The sequence below is a fragment of the Vulpes vulpes genome, chromosome 8 (assembly GCF_048418805.1).
Source record: "Vulpes vulpes isolate BD-2025 chromosome 8, VulVul3, whole genome shotgun sequence".
Classification (NCBI taxonomy): domain Eukaryota; kingdom Metazoa; phylum Chordata; class Mammalia; order Carnivora; family Canidae; genus Vulpes; species Vulpes vulpes.
Genome location: NC_132787.1, coordinates 3,180,259 through 3,192,585, shown reverse-complemented (window position 1 = coordinate 3,192,585; position 12,327 = coordinate 3,180,259). Strand labels below are relative to the sequence as shown.

Sequence of the window (12,327 nt, the reverse complement as noted above, 5' to 3'; positions counted from 1 at the left end):
ATTTTTTCATCTTCTGTATGTCCAAGGTCACCCAACTAGAAGGTGGCAGGGGCAGAGCTCAGGCTGGATCTTAACGGCAACTGTGTGACATTTTGCTTCAACCTAAAGGCATGGGAGGGGCGATGCCCTGGCAGGCAGAGGAAATGCTGGCGTATCGATTGGCCTCCCAAAACATTTCCTTGCCTTCCTAAAAGGCGTCTCAAATGGTGAAACACTGGCTTAGTTCCAGGTAGATTTAGCTGACATGAGCTGGCAGGGGGAGCATCCCTGAGCCTGGCGGGAACCAGCCCCCGAGCCAGTGGCCCGGCTGGCTGAGCAAGGTGGTGAGCCGGGGCTACCGAAGGCAGCTGGCCCTCCCCTCCCCTGGTTCTGTCCTCTGGAGCAGCACATCTGAAAGTGTGTTGATACATGGAACACTAATCTATATCTCCCTCCAAGAAAAGAGCACCATGATGAAATTACTTTGGGCAACACCGTACATGGAATTTCCCTTTGGAGAGTCACAGAGCACATTAGCCTGTGGAAGGTTCTTAGAATTCCTACAGTAAAGAATAGTTGGACACACCATCGTATCTTTTTTTGACCACAGCACCCTTTTGACAAGTAATAATAATGGTATCTCATGTTTTAATGAAATATACTATGTGCCAGTCACCATTCTGAGTGTTTTACTAGTTTCAATTCCTGTAGTCCTCACGAGGAACTGAGGCACGGAGCAGTGACCAAGACATGAGGCTAGTAAGCAAGTGAGCAGGGGTTCAAGTCCAGCCCCTGGTCTCAAATCCACACTCCTAACCTCCCACAAAACACAGTTTGGACAGTGTTGCCCTGTCCACCGTTCTTGAACATTTCCTGCCCGCCCATCATTGAGTGAAATGGAAAGTCCGCAGGCCAGACCATGCCCCCTACTCTCAGATGGTACTCAAAAATAAAGCAGAAGGACAATTTTGCTTTTGGTGATTAGGGTTTTTATTAAATATCATTCATTTGTTCAGAAACAAAAGTATAGAAATTATCTTTTTAAATTAAGAGGAGTTAGGGTAAAACTAGCCCTGGAGCCTCCTAGAAGATCCCTTATGTAGTGTTCCTGCTACCTGGAATGCTGTCTTCCCATCTTTCTCCCCTTTTCTCTGGGGACAAGTACACATTCATCAGACAAAACCTGACTCTGGCATCTTCTCTCTGAAGCCTTACTTGCCCACCAGACATGGAATGTAGACTGACTTCTCACAGTCACCGGTTATGACTTAACTGAGATGTAAAAAGAAGAGAGCTGAGAATTCATCTTGGGTCGTGGCTGAGGTAGAGATTTTCTGGAAAGTTCAAATACTCCATGGAATTCTAACTCCAGAAGAGGCCCTAAGAGGCTGCCCAGCCTACTCTCTGAACTTAACTGCATCTCATCCCTTTCTGAAAGTTAAGGTCTTGTCCTAGCTTGAAAAGCTCACTGGGGCACCTGGTGGCTCATTCAGTTAAGCTTCCAACTCTTGGTCTCAACTCAGGTCATGATCTCAGGATCATAGGATCGAGCCCCACATCAAGCCTTGCATCCAGCCCTGCGTTGGGCTCTGTGCTCAGTGAGGAGTCTGCTTGAGGGTCTCTCCCTCTCTAAAATAAATAAATCTTAAAAAAAAAAAAAGAAAGAAAGAAAATGAAAGGGGAAAAAAGCTCAAATAAAGGGATTGCATAACTTTCTGCAGTTCACTACCCCCAGTTGTTATGAATCACTAGGGTTGAAAGATATTTCCTTATTCAACGTAAATCCTTCCTGTCAGTGGAAGCTCATGTCTTGTCAGGGCCTCACCAGCAAGAGAAGGCACTGAAGGAAGAGAGCATGCCGTTGTCTTCCCTTCAGCTACCATGTCCCAGCCTCTACGTGTCCTCTTTCGTGGCCCCTTCACTGGGCTCCCACAGTTGTTCTGCAGTGTTAAAGGCAAATGGTCTGGCTAAGGTGGACCCCCAGATAAACAGAAACAGAAAAAGGCCCTCTGATTTTACATGGTCACCCTCTACTGTTATATCCTACTTATGCCTTAACATTTTCATCTGCTGCTGCTGTTTCTGATTTATGGCTTTAAACACAAAATCTAGAAGCTCTGAGGTAAAGCCACTCCTGAGAGATCCCTCTGGTTTTCTAGGCTATTTTGGCAGGGTAGGGACATGGGACAATAAGAAACCAAAAATGTCTTTTCAGAGCCAGCAAGAAGATACTTTGAAAATTAGTGGCATAGGGGAATAACTAAGACACCACAGCCAGAGGGTCGCGAAGTCCTGGGTGGCGCTGGGACCACGCGTTCACTGTTTGTGGATACGGAAATTCGCTAGCATTTTGGAGAAAAATCAGTAACACCTCAGAAAGTCACACAGGCACAAAACTGAGAAAAACTGCTTGTTCTTGAGTGGGAAAACATAAACGAGGACCTATTCGTGAAATGGAATACTGTTCAGCCGTAAAAATGAATAACCCAGAATTATTTTAACACCAGAGGTCAATCTCACAAACATGATGCAAAGTCTCAAAATTAAGTTAGAGATCTAAAAAACTTGTTCTAACAAGATAGATACAGCATAATTCTCTCAACATAATAGGATGCTACGATGCTATCATACTATCTATCCGTGATAGTTATGGATTCATACGTAGCAAAATTATGAAGAAACTGGAATAATACTGCACCATCTCCCGGATTGTGGTTGAAGAGAGGAAGCAAATTTGGCAAAACACTTGCATCTGTTAAATCTGGATGTTAGGTGCATAGATGTCTATTTTATTGTTTTCTCTGCTTTTCCATATGTTTGAAACGTGAGATTTTCTTTTTTCCTCATGAGAATTCAGACTCAATGGCAAGGCACTCATTCTATGAAGTCCTTTGAACTTAAGGGCTCCAGTGTCAGGTGGCCTAAGAGAAAGGGGTCTCCAGTCTCAGTAACATTTCTTCTTCTGTCCTCTTCTTAGGAATGTTCCTGGCTGATATAATTGAGAAATACTTTGTTTCCCCAACCCTATTCCGAGTCATCCGATTGGCCCGTATTGGGCGCATCTTGCGTCTGATCAAAGGCGCCAAAGGGATTCGTACCCTGCTCTTTGCCTTAATGATGTCCTTGCCTGCTCTGTTCAACATTGGCCTTCTGCTCTTCCTGGTCATGTTCATCTTCTCCATCTTTGGGATGTCCAATTTCGCATACGTGAAGCACGAGGCTGGCATAGATGACATGTTCAACTTTGAGACATTTGGCAACAGCATGATCTGCCTGTTTCAGATCACAACCTCGGCTGGTTGGGATGGCCTGCTGCTGCCCATCCTAAACCGCCCCCCTGACTGCAGTCTGGATAAGGAACACCCAGGGAGTGGCTTCAAGGGAGACTGTGGGAACCCCTCAGTGGGCATCTTCTTCTTTGTAAGCTACATCATCATCTCCTTCCTAATCGTCGTGAACATGTACATCGCCATCATCTTGGAGAACTTCAGTGTAGCCACAGAGGAAAGTGCAGACCCTCTGAGTGAGGACGACTTTGAGACCTTCTATGAGATCTGGGAGAAGTTTGACCCCGATGCCACCCAGTTCATCGAGTACTGTAAGCTGGCAGACTTTGCAGATGCCTTGGAGCACCCTCTCCGAGTGCCCAAGCCCAACACCATCGAGCTCATTGCCATGGATCTGCCAATGGTCAGCGGGGATCGCATCCACTGCTTGGACATCCTTTTTGCCTTTACCAAGCGGGTCCTGGGAGATAGCGGGGAGTTGGACATCCTCCGGCAGCAGATGGAGGAGCGGTTCGTGGCATCCAATCCTTCCAAAGTGTCTTACGAGCCAATCACGACCACGCTGCGGCGCAAGCAGGAGGAGGTGTCGGCTGTGGTCCTACAGCGCGCCTACCGGGGACACTTAGCGAGGCGGGGCTTCATTTGCAAAAAGACCACGTCCAATAAGCTGGAGAACGGAGGCACACACCGGGAGAAAAAAGAGAGCACCCCGTCCACAGCCTCCCTCCCGTCCTATGACAGTGTAACTAAACCCGAGAAGGAGAAACAGCAACGGGCAGAGGAAGGAAGAAGGGAAAGGGCCAAAAGACAAAAAGAGGTCAGAGAATCCAAGTGTTAGAGGAAAGCAAAAATTAAATATTGTACAGATGTAAAACTCGCAAGTGAAAGATTGTTTACAAACTTCCTGAATATTATCAATGCAGAACAGCTGTGGAGACACTTTAACCTGAAGATCTATACCAAACGTAGTCTGCTTACCATGTAACACGGTTGCATCTTGAGCAGTGACCTGCCAAGGGCCAAGGACCCTGCTCCCTGGACTCACAGATTTTCTAATGCTTGGGCAGGTGGTTACTGCATGTTCCACATCAGTCAATGCAACTTAGGACAAAACCAACAGGATACAAAAACCAGAGGAGAGGCTGCCGGGACCAGCATATTTCCGTTGCAGCCAAATGGATTTTATTTTTTCATTTTGGTGATTCTCAGAAGCAGAAAGCATCACTTTAAAAGTTTGTTTGTTCATGCAAACTATATTTGCATTCTTACATTAGTTAAGCTAAGCAGCAAAAAGAAAACACACACGCGCGCACACGCACACACACACACACACACTCACACTCACATCTAGCCCGTGTCATTCAATTGTCAGTTTCTTTGACATAAACCGCATCTTCTCCACATGGGCTTCACGTGGTTTGGAGATGGGTGGGGGAAACAATCAGGTTTCTTCAGGCTGAGGAGGACTTGCTCAGGCCGATTCCAAACATTGTGCTCGTTCAATGCGTAGAAATGATTTGCATGATGGCATGCCGTGATCAGAAGTCATGCATGAGAACCATACACCACAGGACACTACTAATCCTGTCCCCTGCACTGGGTCAGCCTTTGGACAGGACCCAGCCCTGCACCGTTCACTGTATTTGGAGAAAAAAAAATGGTAAGAGTTCCATACCCGCTGCAATTCCTTATGAATTCTTAGAAGTCTTTCATACACCTTCTGGGTAGGGAAACATAACCAACCAATTGACCACCACCACCACCAACAAAAAACAAACCCAATCCAACAAGCAGATGGATCCGTTGTGTGTATATGTTTAACAGACATCTCTAACATACAGCCATTGTTGCACATTTTGAAAGATGAACTATATTTAATGCTGCTCTGTGTCCCTTCCGTGGGGAAACTTTGATCTCGAATGGCTTGTATTAATAATGTCACTGTAAAACCAAATCCTAGGGCTAAAAACAAAAAAAATCAAAAAAAAAAGTTCATTTGTATTGCAATATTTATGATGATCGTTTAGCCTTCATACTGGAGAACTGACACTTATTCGGGGCAGAGATAAAAGTGCTATTCAAAGTGGCATGTTATCTCTAGGGGGCAATTTGGGGAACTTAAAACAAACTTTCCTTGGGGGTTGGGGTGCTCACTTCATTCAGTGTCATGTCCTTCTGCACTGTGGCTTTCTCCGGGCTTGGCCCCAGCTGGAGAGGGGTGCAGATCTTCTGAACAGGCCTCTCCCTTCTACAGAGGGGTTGTCACAAGCTCACACACTGCATGATTCCTCTTGCCTCCATCTCATTTTTCCACCAAGCAGGGCTTCCCTTACCTACAGCGGTGGGTGAGGGCAGCAGCACTGGGGCTGTGGCTGTGGTTTCTTTTGTGTGTTATAGAACAAATAGTCACTGGTGGGACCTGAGGTAGAGATGGAGCCGCCTCTGAACCAAGCCCACCTGGTTTCTTTATTGCACTGACGCTCATGAGAAAGCGATTTAATATTAATTCTTAAGACGTCCCAGCTTCCCCCAGCACATTTCCCTTTCAGCCCAGTTGTGCTGCCTGCTTAGCGACCTGCCCATTGTCATTGGAGGGTGGCTTTGGGGGGAGCACCGTGTCTTCCGATCCATCTCCCGCTTTAGGGAAGACAGTAGTCCAGGGGTTTCTCATCTGATGACTAGAGCTCAAAGCCAAGATGCTGCAGTTGGATGTGTCAGGAAGTCTGTACTAGGAACGAGGAGAGACTTGAGCATGCAAACCAAATCAAAATAAATTCTTCCTGAACCATAAATTAGAGGGGGACTAAGAGCACCCCGTAATCAGACACACCAATCTGCCTTGCAGTAGAAGCACTTTGGTGTGAGCGTACCATCCACCTGACTAGTTTTGCGTAGAACAAACCACAGCAAGGCAGTAAGCAGAGCTTTCTATCTTGTTGGACCGTCAGAAACTCTGCCCAGCTCTTGTAAGCCTGCTTCTGCGGCCTCCTCCGTAGAACTTTTGTACTACACCCGATACCAGGTTGGGAAAGCATTTCTCTCAGTGACCCTGCTAACTGCTAGGACGAATGTATAGTAACATGTACAGGCTACATCGTAAACAGCACAAAACAGAAGCTGACATGTGTGGCTATTCTTTTTAAGAGAATTATAAATACTGTAATATATCATTTTATTTTATTGGCATGCCTTTTTGTAAATACAAATTATTAACTTATTAAATAGGAAATGGCTTCTGGCTTATGCCATTGTCATGTTTATTTTTATTTTTTATACTTTTCTTTCTTCTTAGAACTTAGATGCTGTCAGCCAATGTACATCCCCAAACCAGACAGACAGACAAAAAATTTTTTATTGCTAATGGTCTTTTCCAAAACAACAAAAAAATATATATTTTTGTTCCAATGTGCAATAAATTCTAACCACTTCTATGCAAGATTTGGCTAAACTTCATAATTGTTCTTAGGTCTTGAGATGGGCAACAGAGCTATAAGATCCCGCTCGGTACCCCCAAGTGCTCATGCTAGTGATGTCATTAAGCTACTAGAGCATCTTAATGAGGTTTTTCTAAGATCTGACCTTCCCCGCCCCCCCAGCAGCTATCTCCTCAGTCGCACACACATGGGCCTTGGTATCTGACACCCATCAGCCAGCTTCATAGGGAAGAAGCCACCCCTACTCTATCTGATGTTTCAACTTTTTTTTTTTTTTTTTAACTTTTCCTACCTTTTTTTCCCTCACTCACCTCCCTCCACCCACTGGCTCGCTCACTCTCACTCACCTGCCCTGCTCCACACTTCTTTGGTAGTAAATGACACCATCACCAGCAGTTTACACCCGCAGTTAACAGGCATTGAACTGAAAGAATCAGTGATGACGTTTTTTGTCCGCCTTCACTGAGTGGGTAAGTGGCAACGCTTTGCCAAATATTAACGAAGCCAATCAAAAAGCAGCAGCAGCCACAGTATCACTGCACATATATATATATAGATATATAAATATAATATAAATATTTATTTTTTGTAGCCAGGTCCTTGGTGCAGTATTTATACTCCACAATCCACCTTTAAACAAAGGACAAAAAGCAAAAAGACGCGTGTGATGCTGTTAATTTAAAATGCAGAGCCAAAGCCACTGAGCAGCAGCTGACCCGGTTGCTGGTTTGTGTGTGAAAAACACTTTCCCCTCTTCTTTCCTTAACCTCCTTGTTGCTGAGGCTGAGGAGACTCCATGATTTAAAGCAGAGGGCGAGAGCAGCAAAACCATCCCGAGTCAACATGACCTACTCCCACTTCTCTAGATGAGCCACTTTTGGCATCAGAAGTTGACTGGGGAGACGTAAACAGAAGCTCCCAGTCAGAGCCCCTGGAACGACAGTGCCCAAAGTTCTTTTCTTTTCCGCCGCAACCAATGTAAACTTGTAAAAGACCACTAGTGAAGATTAGTGTATTAGTGAATGCATGGAGGCCAACACTGCTCTAAATGAGACATGATTTAAAAAAAAAAAAAAAAGTACATCACTACTATAAGCCAAAAGGAAACAAAATAAAAATGACCCTTTTTACCGTACAAGGGAAGCCTGTCTTGGTGTCCGTTTGTTGCTTGACTCTCCCGATTCTTGAGTCCTGGGAGGGGTCTGGGAATCGGGACCTTAGCCCGTTTGGGAGAAGGAGGGGAACAGGAGGGAGAGAGATCAGGGTCTCTCGCAAGGTTGTGGCCGAGGCGGAGAGATTGGAGAGAAAAGCAAGGTCCTGCCCCCCACGTCCCCCGCCCCCCAGGCCCCCCCCACCCACCCACCCACTGCACGTGGCGCCCTTCCCCCTCCCGGGCTAGTGCTTCAGGGCCCACGAAACCCCCTCTTCACCAGTCCTCCTGGCAGCGCCCCCAGAGATGACGTCAGCCCACCCAGCCCGGCGGCCTCACTTCTGCCTTTTTCACCAGTATGTTAAAAAACAAACAAAAACAAAACTAAAAACAACTATCCTGATGCCCCAGAGCTCGGCGAGCGCTGCCTCCAGTCTCCACTCTGCTAGCTCATGCTGGGCCCTGCCCGCCGTCCCCCCCACGGCCAGTTCGTGCAGGGGAGAGGGGCACCGCTCCCCCAACCCCGCCCTGCTTTGGGGACACCCCGCTCTGGGCCGCGTCTCCCGTCCAGGAACACTCTCAGGAGGATTTCGAAGTGCCCACTCTAGTCCGCTCGGAGAGAGATGGCTGGTAGGTCAGTCCCCCCCTCCCCTGGCCCCAGCCCCCAGGCCTGCCGGAGGGGAGCTTGCCATGGCTTGCGACTTTGTGACTTGAGTCCCGGGCATCTTCTGTAACGATGCCTCTTTCTTTTCTCAGATGTTGCCCAAAGTTTTGCAAAAAGCTTCGTTCATTTTCAGGTACCCCCACCCCCTAAAGAGTCGGCTGCAACTGGCCAGCCAGGGGGACGTCAGGAGGGAGGAGGAAGTCTGGGTCGGGAGGGGCCCAAGGTGTGCACCGAGGCCGCGCTGTGGCCCAGCTCCGTGCTTCCTTGGATTCCCTTCCCAGGCGACCGAGACTTCCTCCACTGAACCGCTCCTGAGGCACCCCTGCCCCTGCCCCCCACTGCTGTTTGCTGTACATAGAGGCTAAGTGGGGGTGGGGTGGGCGGGTGTGCACGTGTGGTGTGTGTGTGTGAAGAATGTATATAGGTAAAGGGGAGCGTGGTCCAGTGGTTCCAGAAAAGGGACAGAACTGTGTTCCATCCCCAGCTCAACCACTGGCTCGCTGTGTGGCCTTGGGCAAGTCACTTAACCTCTCTGTGCCTCAGTTTCCTCATCTGTAAAATGGGGATAATAATACTGACCTACCTCACAGGGGTGTTGTGAGGCTTTAACTAAATGTTTTGTAACGTGTTTTGAGATACAGAGGCAAAGGCACTAGGGAAGGGCCAAGTATTATTTGGACTTAAGGAAGATGAAATGGTACATAAATGCTGCTATTCTGAGAGCCATTTTAAACTGCACTGCTCCAACCACCCCCGCTTCTCATCACCAGGACAGCAGGTCGAGAAAATGTCTTTCCTTTCACTTGCTTCTGGGGTTTGTGATTATTCTAGACACTTAATTTCTTCCCCTTGCTGTATCTCCTCCTTCCCTCACCCCCTCGACTTGTTCCCTGTTCCGTTTACGCGGAAATGGCAGAAATGCTTGAGAAATGAGAATGCATAAGTGGATTGGAAGTTTATAGTCTGAAATTTCAATTTTACTTTGTACTGTACATCTTTTTACTTTAGAATTTGCAATAAAGGGTTACGTCAATCTTGTTTTCAACTCTCCTCTTGGACTGGCCTGTCTTTCTGTCATTGTTCTCACACCGAAGCCCCTCCACCCCGCCCCCCCGGGGTGCATGGGGAGCCGAGCTCTCCCACCCGGCCAGACCCCCACAGCTGTCCTCTTTGCCTTCCCTGTGGCAGGGGACGGAGTCGGAGGGCTCACCCAGGCCCGGCTCCCCGGATGGGCAGGGGGGCCCCAACCTCCCAGGTGGGTGGGACAGGTTGGGGCTCGGGGTAGGGTGGGGGTCACTGCTCCCTGCGGGAGGTCTGGCCTGAAAGGGGAGAGCAGCTTGCAGGCAGCAGCCGCTGCAGGCGGGGACACGCTGGCTGTGCCACCCTGCACCCTGCAGCCGGGCCTGGGCCTCGGGGTGAACTGCAGCTCCCCGTCTTGGTCTTGGTCTTGGTCTGGCCTCTCCGCGATCGCCAGGCCCTCACTGGTCACAGGTCACTCCCCGGAGTTCAGCTTTCGGCCCAGGCAGCTCCGGTCCAAAGCCCTGCCTATGCCACTAACTACGAGGCCGGTTTCTTCCCGTGCAGCGGGGCAGGGGGGGGTGCACGCCGGCCTTCCTCGGCCCCAAAGACCGCAGGTGCCCGTTCGCGCGGGCCCGGCGGAGTCCGCGCTAAGCGCGAGCTGCCGGTGCACGAGTTTCTGCGAGGGACGGAGGCGCCGAGCTGGGGGCGGGAGGCCCGGCCTGCACCCCGGGTACGCGGGCACCCAGCCCCCCTCCCACGGGCGGCCCCGCGGGCGATGCGGCCGCTTCCAACAAACCGACGCCGGCTCCCCGCTTTGTGTATCTCGCAACGTTTATGACCCTGCGAAGACCGCACGCGGCCGGGCTGCGCTCCCGGTCACAGCCGGGGACACGGCGGCGAGGGGGCGCGGCGCCCCCGTGCGGCCCAGACCCGGGGCGGCTCGAGCGGCCCCGCAGGCAGCAGCGGCCTCGCCTCCCGCCCGCCGCGCGCCCGGGCCGGCCTGCGCCGGGGAGGCCCGGGGCCGGGGCCGGGGTCGGGGTCGGGGCCGGGGCCGTCGCCGCCCGTGAGCCACAGCGTGAGCGGGATGAGCAGCGCCCCCGCGCCCAGCGCCCCCACGAAGCCGGTGGCCAGGCCGAGCGCCAGCGGCCAGACCCAGCCCGCGGGACTGCGCGCGAACGGCGCCTGCGGCAGGCGCTCCACGATCAGCTGCAGCTCGTCCCAGGCCGGCTCCCGGGGCGCGGCGCGGCGGGGGCGCGGGGCGGGGCCGGGGCCGGGGGCGGGGCCTGAGGCCGGGCGGGGGGCGGGGCCTGGGGCGGGGGCGGGGCCTGAGGCCGGGCCGGGGCGAGGAGCCGGGCCTGAGGTCGGGCGAGGGGCGGGGCCGGGGGCGGGGCGAGGGGCGGGGCGGGGGCCGGGGGCGGGGCCTGGGCCGGCGGGCGGCCCCGGGTCGCGCAGGCTGGACTTGCGCAGCTGCAGCGTCGCCTGCTGGTGCAGGTTCTTGCCGAGCTCCCGGGCCACGTCGGGGCGGCCGCTGCGCCGCAGGGCCCGGGCCACGCGGTCCCAAGGCAGGGTCGAGGCCTCGTCCACCAGCCAGGCCGCCAGCGCCTGCCGGCAGCCCTCCGACTCCCCCGCCGGCTCGGCCGCCGCCCGCCGCGCCCGCGCCCGCCGCAGCCACCGCCACCGCCACCGCCCGCCCGGCGGCGCGGACGTGGGGCCCGGTGTGCGGGCGCGGGCCAGCCGGTCCTCGGAGAGCCGGGCCAGCTCGGCCTCGACGTCCGGCTCCGGCGTCTTTAGGAGCGACTGGAAATGGTCGCACTCCTCCGGGGTCAGCAGCTCGGCCAGACGGACGGCCGCGTGGGGGCCCATGGCGTCCAGGGTCCCCGCCGGACCCAGCGCCCAGCCCCAGAGCGCCAGCGCCAGCGCCCGCGCCGCCATCGCCCCGCCTGTGGTCACCGCCGCGCCCACTGTGGCCGAGGAGCTCCGAACGCCGGCGGGGGGAGGGGCGGCCGCGCGGTGGGGGAGGGGCGGGGCGGCCACGCGGTGGGGGAGGGGCGGCCACGCACCCGGAAGCCAGAGCTGAAGGCAATTGCGGGTGGGGGTGGGGGGACACCCAGTCCCCCGGGAGGCTGGCATCCCCGGCCCTTGTATGGAAACACCTGCCTGAGGCCGGGCGCCCGTTGCCCAATCGTCCACATCGGTGAGATGCATTTACCAGCCCTCACCTCCGGCACAGGCCCTCCCTCGGCCCCTTGCTCCCCGTCACCCAGCACCCAGCACCCGATCCCCACCTCTGGCTGAATACCAAACGCTTAGAGACCCAGTGAGGCCCGTCCTCCCGCAGGTGCCTGCGCACCCTCACCCCTGGATAAGGTTCGCCCTAGGCGCCCCCTCCGCCCACCAGGGCCCCACTCCCCAAGCCTGCCCCCCCCCTCCTTTGGATCTTGGCCTGCAGCCTCCTGGGGAAGCCCCCTGCCCCCCCTCCCCCCCCCCCGCCCCGCAACCTCACCCCTGCAGTAGGCGGCCCCCTCCTTTGCTCCTAGGGGGGGCGCTGCAGCTCTGCCTTCCTACTGTCCCCTCCTTTGGGCCCTAAGGTCCACCTGTAGCAACTAGTGCAAAGCAGGTGTTGAGTGAAGATCCGTTGGCTCAGTGTGTGAATTCTTAACGTGGGACTCAGGCCCTGTCCATTCGTGACTTTCATCTCGCCCTCAGCTCTTCGCCAGGCCTGTGGGCCGGAAAGGTCCCCAGGAGGCAGGGGTGCACTCCCAGTGATTCCCCCAGCCCCTGCCGCACCCCTGC

At 53.3% G+C, this 12,327-nt stretch overlaps 2 protein-coding genes across 6 annotated transcripts in view; one reads left to right on the top strand and one right to left on the bottom strand.

Annotated features, from left to right (window-relative positions):
• The window catches only part of SCN8A (sodium voltage-gated channel alpha subunit 8), a 176,569-nt gene extending 168,721 nt beyond the window's left edge, over positions 1–7,848 (top strand). For 4 of the 5 annotated variants that reach the window (XM_026000367.2, XM_072765255.1, XM_026000368.2 and 1 more), the window contains exon 24: positions 2,957–7,848. In XM_026000367.2, coding sequence (XP_025856152.2) covers positions 2,957–4,104 — 1,148 coding nt within the window. In that variant the 3' untranslated portion in view covers positions 4,105–7,848. The remainder of the gene's footprint in view (positions 1–2,956) is intronic. The other variant, XM_072765257.1, reaches the window with a different exon arrangement.
• Positions 7,849–10,301: 2,453 nt separating this feature from the next.
• Positions 10,302–11,812, bottom strand: TMDD1 (transmembrane and death domain 1). The gene is made up of 2 exons (XM_072765258.1): positions 10,983–11,812; positions 10,302–10,841 (listed from the first exon to the last, which is right to left on the bottom strand). Exons 1-2 carry the CDS (start codon positions 11,737–11,739, stop codon positions 10,411–10,413), a joined length of 1,188 nt encoding a protein of 395 aa, XP_072621359.1. The 5' UTR covers positions 11,740–11,812; the 3' UTR covers positions 10,302–10,410.
• Positions 11,813–12,327: the final 515 nt, after the last annotated feature.